General features: G+C 44.8%; 1 protein-coding gene across 1 annotated transcript; it reads right to left on the bottom strand.

Moving 5' to 3' along the window:
• Positions 1–7706: 7706 nt before the first annotated feature.
• Positions 7707–8498, bottom strand: LOC124648185. The gene is made up of 2 exons (XM_047187988.1): positions 8376–8498; positions 7707–8177 (listed from the first exon to the last, which is right to left on the bottom strand). Exons 1-2 carry the CDS (start codon positions 8496–8498, stop codon positions 7707–7709), a joined length of 594 nt encoding a protein of 197 aa, XP_047043944.1.
• Between the last annotated feature and the right edge of the window lie 241 nt (positions 8499–8739).

Genomic DNA, 8739 nt, shown 5'->3' with positions numbered 1-8739 from the left:
GTAGGGTCCTTTGCCGTGCGGGGCGGAGTTGAAACGCACGGCAAAGCCAAGTGTTTGCCGTGCGGCTTGGAGGGGAGGCGCACGGCAAAGTCGGCCGCACGGCAAAGCCTCCTAGCGCACGGCAAAGGATGTCGCACGGCAAAGGAGGGCGCAGCGCACGGCAAAGGTAGGTCGCACGGCAAAGGCTTTGCCGTGCGATTTTTGCTCGACGCACGGCAAAGGTGCCTTTGCTGGCCGGATCGTTGCCGTGCATTCTTTGCCGTGCAAGGCCGCACGGCAAAGCCTTTGCCAAGCGGATTTGGGCCTTTGCCGTGTGATTTTGTGGCACGGCTCCCGTAGTGAAATAACGTGCCAAACTATGTGTTAGTTTGTGTAAGACAATGTTTCTAATTATGTATTAGTTTGTGTAATGTTTGCAGCTATGTTTAAATGAAAGAAAAAAAAATGGAAAAAAATATGCGTCTCGGCCTGCTGGAGCCACCCTCAGGCACAAACGGATGCGCGGATAAAAACGACTATTTTTGCGTCCACAGGATGATGGAAACGGACGCGCACGGACAATTTAGACGTCCGAAATGCGTCGCCCCGTTGAAGATACCGTGAGGACCAAATTGTACGCAACTTTTAAAATGTGCAACTTTTCTCGATATTGCTCAGCGGAAAAACCAACAATCAGCATTTTTAGCTTTGAAAAAAAAACTGAGACGGACAAACATTACTTACCTCTGCCAGCATAAATTTGATAAGTATGAACATCCTAGAGGGCTGAAGCTATCTAGTAAGTATCTAAACTATATTTAAATATATACTACATACATGAGAACATCCAAATACACCATAGTCATGTAAGTGGAATAATTTATTCCATGGTGTAACGAGTTTTCTCCTTTTGTTTTGCTATTCTTGGATCTGAAGGGAATGGAACTTAATATGTTTCTTAGCCGGAAGTGTTTAAAATTAAATTAATCCAAGCATACTTGTAATGTCACACCTTAGAACTGTAAGTTGGATTATTTATCATATTATTGACCAGCACTCTATAAAAGTAATTTTGATAAGTATAACAACAAACGTTAGAAAAAACAAAATGTAAAAAAGTTTAGTATTAAATTTTAATAAATTATGGGTCTAAGGCATGCTAGGGGTATATAATCATTGAATTTTATTTTTACACAATTCACTATCTCTCGCTCCAGAGTCACCAAGAAAAAAAGAAATTGTATGTTTATAGATTACTAGCCAAGGTTGGCGCGGTGATATCCGAATGAACATTGCTAATTAAATAGTAGTCAATTTGAGGTGGTACAACGCAGTTTGGTGTTTAATGTTAAAATCAGATGTGCTCATGCATACGGTGATCTGTTTCTTTTGTGTGCTTATTTCTCTAAAGATTTCATCAGATATCATACCAATCTAAAATCTCCCGCGGAGAAATATGGCAACATAGTGGTAGTTCCTAATCGGGTATTGTGCAATTTAGTTCCGAAATTTATCTGGTGTAAAGTACACAGAATAAATATGAAGAAAACATTCTGATCAAAATTTTGGATGTTATAATGAAGCTTATTTTTCTGCACCATTAATGGAGCAATTCATGTATGTCTTCTCTACGCCGTAGGTCTTTGTCATCATTATGAGCATAGAATGGGCAAAGTTGCGCTAAAAGAAGATCAATTTGTTTTGACAGCTAGTTAATGTCGTGGTTTGGGTCGTGTGCTGCTCGTAGGCTTCCTAGTGCTCTAATAATTCATTGTGGCCTGTGTGTATTCTTGCTTTGGCTATGTTTTACATCAGTTGTTATCATCATCATGATACAGAGTTTGGGATTGATAAAATCTTGTGTTTCTAGAGAGGGTAAATGTCCGGGGCATATAGAATGCACTAGGACCATCAGGTGTACTAATGCACTAAGCATCCACAACCACACGATCAAGAAATCAGTGGCCCAAAGGACAGCTCACATTTCTTTTGTAATATACCCCTGCTGCTATGCTATTTCAGCAAAAGAACGTGGTCTGTTAGGGGTTTCACAAAAGTTTCGGCTATTGTTGAACGCATTTGCTAAACATATTATCATGAAAAAAGATTATGTTCTGAAAAAAGCTTGTTTTAAAAATACATGATGGTTCAAACAAGCACCGTACAAAATTAACTAATCCCTCCAGTTAAAAATTTTGGTAAAAATTGGATATATCTACATACTAAACATGTCTATATACATCTATTTTTTGGCATATTTTTATTGGTTTCATTAAAGTTTTAGGGAAAAATTAAGTATGGTCCAAATAATCTTTCCTGAAACTTTTTAGCATTTCCAAATTTGGATTAGTGTGTTCACAGATTTCACATAAGTTTATTTCTTCTTTGCGTGTGTTCTGTACAAGTTTCACATAGATTATATTCATGATTCTAATTAGGCATGTGTTTACACAGGTTTCACCTAAGTTTCATTCAAGTTTCAAGACATAAAAAATCAAATTTTTCAAAATGTGTTCAACATTGATCTAGTTTCGAAGGTCTCATCAAGACAAAGAAGATGGTGAAAACCTCACCTGAATCGGACTCTCAGTTCAAAATATATAGTCTTTTCTTTGTTGGAACAAAAATTTGAATGCGTCCAGTAAATAATGGGAAAGAGGAAGTGTAGTGCGGGTTGATTTTAGTAAAATACGGGTGGTAAGTGCACAAACAACAGAACACTTGAATCTGGATCGGATGTAGAAAATCAAACGGTCATGGACTACTTAGTGCATTAATACACCTGATGGCCCTAGTCCATACTATATGCCCCCGTAAATGTCTAGTTGACTACCCTAATGGACAACATAGATGACATGGCCATATCGCTTCCATGTTGCCTTTATACAAAATAAAATAGAAGATATGCCCGTGGAGAACTAACAAAACACATTTGTCGAAAAATAAAACATACAGTTGCCCTTTCGTGGTACAACGCTGCAATGGCAAATAAAGATAAGATCAAGGTGAACCGCAAATTTGGCAGCTGAACTTGGGATAATGTGAATTTCATCCAATGCATGTAAGTGTACATTGTACCACCACTAGATTCACTAGTAGAAAACTAGCCAAAGGATTTGACCTTTAGTACCGATTTTCTTACGAACTGGTACTAAAGGTTGCGTTAATACTAGTTTCACTTCCCAGGGCGCCGATAACCTTTAGTACCGGTTCATTTGGGATCGTTAGTACCGGTTCGTGATACGAACCGGTACTAAAGGGTTTCGCGCCAAATTTGAGGCGAAGGTGGGGCCAGCGCTGCACCTTTAGTACCGGTTCATATAAAGAACCGGTACTAAAGGGTCTCCAGCCCTATTTCTTCACCCGAGCCACCCGAGCCAGCTAGGTTTCCTTTTTTGTTTCTCCTCTCATATTTCCAAATATTTCCCTCCTCTCACACTCCAACAAATCTCCATTTTGTCCACCATTTTTATCAAGATTGACGGCATCCATCTATCCAAGGGTTAGCAATATCATCATTTCTTCCAACCTTTCCTAATTTAGCTCATTTCTTTGCTAGTTCAAAAAAATAAAAAAATGATAAAAAAATAAAAAAAAAATAAAAGGCTAGGCTTCTTTAATCCCGGTTGGTGTCCCCAACCCGGACTAAAGGTTTTTTGGGGTTTTTTTGCTCCCCACGCACCCTCCACACACCCCCCACCCTCGTGGATTGCCTTTTTTGCTTTGTATAATACAAAAGAAAATAATAGAAAATTCAAAAAAATAAAATCGTTTGAGATTCTTGTATGTTATGCAACCTACTATTCGGTGAAATTAGGAATTTGAATTTTGACTTTTTTTTGCAAAAAAAGTTTGAAAAATGGTCAAACAGCTTTTCTGGTTGCATACGATGTCGGAAAAAAAAACGTATAACATATGAAAGTCATCATGGGAAAAAGTTATGCAGATTCTACCCGGATTTACCCCGTTAGCCAATTTTTAGATTCTCAAAATTCCAAACGGAAATATGAAAGCAGAAACATTTTAGTTTTCGCTAGAAATTTAGGATTTTATACATTTTTATTTTTTTAAAATTTAAATTAATAATTCCTTCCTGCATAAAGATTACTATTACTTAACCATAAAGGTTAGTAAATTTTTAGATTTACAAATTTACAGGTTTTAGATTTTGCAAAAACAAATTTAAATTTAAATATATTTAAAAACTAAAAAATAATTAAAATTAATTGTTTATTTATTTATTCAATATTATTTTACATCTTTCCTTTTTTATTAAAACAATCATGTGAAATTGGAAGTGAGATGGGAAGGAACTCAGAAGTGTGATATTGTGACCAACATGTTAATAGGATTGATATGATACTACTATGAATAACATGCACGCGAAGCACTTGGAAGTGAGATGGGAAGGAACTCGGAAGTTAAGCGTCTAGTGCTGGAGTAGTTAGAGGATGGGTGACCGAGCGGAAAGTTTGATCGCGAGTAAGTAATTTGACAAAAGATAAGTGTAGTTTGTTAAATAACTAAAATATTAGAAATTCTGAAAAAATAGATAAAAAGAGGGAGTGGAAAATAATTCGAAAAAATTGGATATAAAAAAATGACACCGGTATTCGTGTTACAAACCGTATCAAAGGTATCCAGCCCCGCGGGCTCCTCCGTGCCCATGTTGAGGCACCTTTAGAAACCGGTACCAAAGGGAGGGCTTTAGTCCCGATTCTTTGGTACCGGTTGCCAAACTGGTACCAAAGTCCCTCTAAAACCGGTACCATAAGCCGTTTTTCTACGAGTGATTCATGCAAGAGAACCCCAGAGACCTAGGAACAATCTCTCGCTCTTGGATGATTACATCTCTTCTCGTCCCCTTGTGTCCCTAATTGTATAGACTCATTCAAAATTGTTAACAAAACTTCTCAAGACCGTAAGATGTCCACATAACTTTAATTGACCGATCTCAAAGACTCGGGGTCCAAATTGGCAGGAGAGCATTCTAGTAGTAGTTGACCACCTAGTACTACAATGGATAAAACCAGCAGGGTGTCAATGTCCCCAAAAGGAAGAAGAATAACAGGCCATAGAAATGCATGCATGGTATGCTGCCTTTCCCTTCAAAATTAACAGCGCCTTTGGGAAAGCAAAAGTAGCATAAAATGCCCTCTTTTCTTGACCCAGCGCCACATGGTAGTATGTGGTAGATTATTGCATGGACCTGGTTGCTGGATTCGTAAGGAGATGTAGTTCACTGTATGTACCGTCGTGAGATTCATGCAAGCGAACTGCGAGGCGAGAGAACAATCTTTCGGGTTCGGAGAAGATTAGATCTCCTGTCGTCGCCTTGGATCGTTCCTTGCTTGCTGCGCAAACACGTGTGATTCTTAAGAACTTGTCCGTCCCAAACCGGAGTCTCCTCCCAAACCCAGAACGGCTGAGTGTTGGTTCATGCATGCACCTATGAATCCCCAAACCTGGAGGCGAAAACAATGCTAAAAACGCATGGAAGATGGAGCTGAATGTTGGCCAACAAGTTACAGCCGGAGTGTCCTGCGTCCGCTGCCAGGAATCAGAGGCGCAACGGCAAGGCCAAATGGCAAGTGGCTCGAGATCCTTGATGTTCCGGTCGCCCTGCCGCGCGCGGTGATAAGTGATGACTACTCGATGCGAGCTCTGCATCTGGTCGTCGTTAGATAGGTGGTCAATTAGTTCAGTGCCTTATGTTTTTTGACTGGGCGTTCATCGATCGATCGCAGGGCCCATCGCTCGGCAGACCGGCAGACTAACGGTATAGTCCAGTTCATCATCCTCGCTGCACGCACTGACGAGCTTTTGCAGAGGAATGCGGTAAATGGGAAGGAAAATGCTGTCGCGGAGCAACATGGCAATCATCCCTTCTGCAGCTTATCATACCGCAGCCTGACTGCCTGACTAACTATGGAGTGTTGGTAGGCATTGGTCCATTCCACAATCACTGCGCTGCACTGTAGAAAACTCGGCAGCAATCACATTGCGTCAGGGCACGTAAAACCAAAGCTACGGAGACGAAGAGCGTGCAGGCAAAAGCAAAGGCCACGGCGGCGAACCGAAAGAAAATGTTGCGGCGCGGCTCCCGATGACAGCATGTCATCGATGTATCACACAATAGAGAGAGGGATTGGCAGAGAATATGGTGTGCTATTAAGTTTCATGGACTTACGTATACGCACAAGGGATCAACTCGGAGTACGATACAGACTAATATTTCCATAACGTCAATATACTATAACATCCCCACCGTTGTAGCGGTAGCATCATGAACAACTGAAACATTGTAGACGGTCAGACTACAGAGAAACCAAAGTAGAACCACTAGGCTGACTCCCCCCCCCCTCTAGTCGCAGCGGGGGCATCATGGACGGTATCGTGGCACGGATGCTTGGAATGTACGAAGCTGGTGATGTGCTCATGTGGGGTGGTATCCATTTGTGCCGGTGTCGAGGTAGCCAATACCATGAGGCGGTGCCGTGGTCGAGGTACCTATGCGAGAGGTCGTCGTGGTCAATGTTGTGGTCAGGGTTGCCGGCATCGAGGTAGCCACATAATCGAGGCGGAGTAGAGGCGCATGAGAAGACATGCGGTGGGCGAGATAATCCGATCTATGATTGGGGAACCAAAAAAAATTACCACTCGAGTGACTAGCGGAGAGAATACCGATGTAAAGATCGAAAGAAAACTCAGGGCAGCCGATCACGGAGCAGCGAACTCCCCGGGGGCGGCGTGGTGGAAGTACGTCGGCGGCTAGGTTTAGACCAAAATTAGGCTGATACCATTTAAACGATAGATGAGATAAATTGCCGAAATGTAATAGATGTATTATTAAGTCTCATGGACAAATATATCTATGCGGGAGGGATCAACTTGAAGTACAAGACAAATACAAATCATATCTCTATTTACTTCGGTAACGACAACAATCAAAATAACACGCAAAGCTTTGTCTTATCTCCGGCTCTCTCCATGGATTGCCCTGCACAGCACTGCGCTTTTACTCAGTTCCCGCTACCGTCGCCATGAAACAAGACGCCGTGAAGGGCCCGAGCTTTCCCCCAGTGGTATCCACGACCACCAACGTACGGCTCTTTAGCTTTGCAGTGAGAAAAGCCGTGACTTGAGGCTAATCAAAGTGTATGCACAAATGCGGACCAGATGAACCTAGCTAGATGAATGCACATAGGAGCAGGGACTGAATATAATTTGGGAAAGCCAAGATATTTGCAAAGACCGTGCTCGTATGCCAAACTTGTTTACTGCAACTTGCAAGTGACATGTACATACACATATGACATACCTATACCTAAGAAAGCAAGCACACAAAGCCACAAGACAAATTTGTGAGCAATAAGGAGCAAAAGACACCAAAAGAAGCAGCTACAATCCACGCTCTTGTACATGAGGGATCGTGATCGGGGGGAAAGAAAGCCTAAAAAGAGCTATTTTCTTTCCCACGCTAGTTCTAACTAACCAAAAATCCTTAAACTAAAGGATGTGAAACACACACGACACACATTAACAAAGAAACTTGGAAAATCTCCGTAGCCTAACCGCCGCGTGTTCTTGGCACCTTGATGATTTGGTTGCACTTGTTTAGACTTCTTCCTCTGCTTTCTTCTTTGCTTAAGTTGAGCGGGAAGCTTCCACGCGCGCTGGGCAGGGTGATGGTTGCCATCAGCTTCGGCGAGCCGATCGAGGCAGCTTCACATTTCCCCCGTGGAAGCTCGGTGGAGCGAGTCCTTGCAGTGCGCGATGGCGCCGGCGATGCCGTCCTGCTTCTCGATAGCCGAGTCGTCGCAGCGCGACGCCACCGAGCTTGGCGGCACGGACGAGGCCGACCGGCACTTGCGAAGGCGGCGGAGCCCTCTCCCCTCGTTGGTGGAGGCGCGAGGACTAGCGGCCGTACGGAGCCGGCGCGAGATGCTGGAGAGGTACCTCCGGATGACGTCCCGGGACGGGGCGCGCCTGCAGGTCCGCTGCGCGGCTGTCTCGTCTTGGTCCGTCGCTTGGGCCGGCGTGTCCAAGAAGAGCCGGAGCGACCGCGCGCTGCTGGTAGAGCTCCGGGCGAAGCTGTGGCGGCCGCTGGAGCTGCGGGCGAAGCTGTGGCGCCCACCGTAGAGCGGCGCGGATTTCCTCGGGCCGAAGCTGAGCGAGCGCAGGGTGCTGATGCCGCGCTTACGTGCGCAGTGCTGCTGGTGCGAGTGCTGGAAGCTGTTGGCCCCGGCCGGCGGATCCGAGGCGCAGAAGTGGAGGGGCGAGGCGGAGCGGGTTCGGTGGAGGGAGATGATGAAGTCGAGCTCGGTGCGGTCGTCGTCGTCGTCGGAGTCGGAGAGCGAGAGGCTGCCGGAGCTGGAGGAGGAGGAGTCCCGGACGGAGCAGGAGGAGAAGTCGAGGTCGAAGAAGGGGCCCTCGTCGTCGTCCCGGCAGTCGGAGGCCGGCGACGCGGTGGCGATGGAGGCGGCGCGCCGGGCCGCGAGCAGCCGGAGGATCTGCATCTCAGGCGAGCTGAGGAGCGGGAGGAGAGTGCTCTGCGGCGACGTGGATGGGTGGCCTTTTAAGCTGGTTCGAAAGGAAGCGGGGGCGCGAAAAGCGATGACACGGGAAGCGCAAAAGGAGCGATTTTTATTGTTCCCGTCTCGAAGCAGTGACGGGAAACAGAGGCCGGCGCGCGTCGCCTCGTCTCGCCGGCGGTGGGCGGTTGCGTGGGGTGCGAGGGAGAACTGGTGGGTGTTTTGT

Source organism: Lolium rigidum, chromosome 4 (assembly GCF_022539505.1).
Source record: "Lolium rigidum isolate FL_2022 chromosome 4, APGP_CSIRO_Lrig_0.1, whole genome shotgun sequence".
Taxonomy (NCBI): Eukaryota; Viridiplantae; Streptophyta; class Magnoliopsida; order Poales; family Poaceae; genus Lolium; species Lolium rigidum.
The sequence above is the reverse complement of the archived record's forward strand: the minus strand, read 5'-3'. Positions and strand labels throughout refer to the sequence as shown.

What these genes read in the sequence shown, in the direction of transcription:
- LOC124648185 (XM_047187988.1), bottom strand. Translation starts at nt 8,498, where the DNA reads ATGCAGATCCTCCGGCTGCTCGCGGCCCGGCGCGCCGCCTCCATCGCC. An exon ending in TCGACTTCTCCTCCTGCTCC is followed by an intron (nt 8,178 to 8,375) that starts GTCCGGGACTCC and finishes TGCGCACGTAAG; the next exon opens with CGCGGCATCAGCACCCTGCG.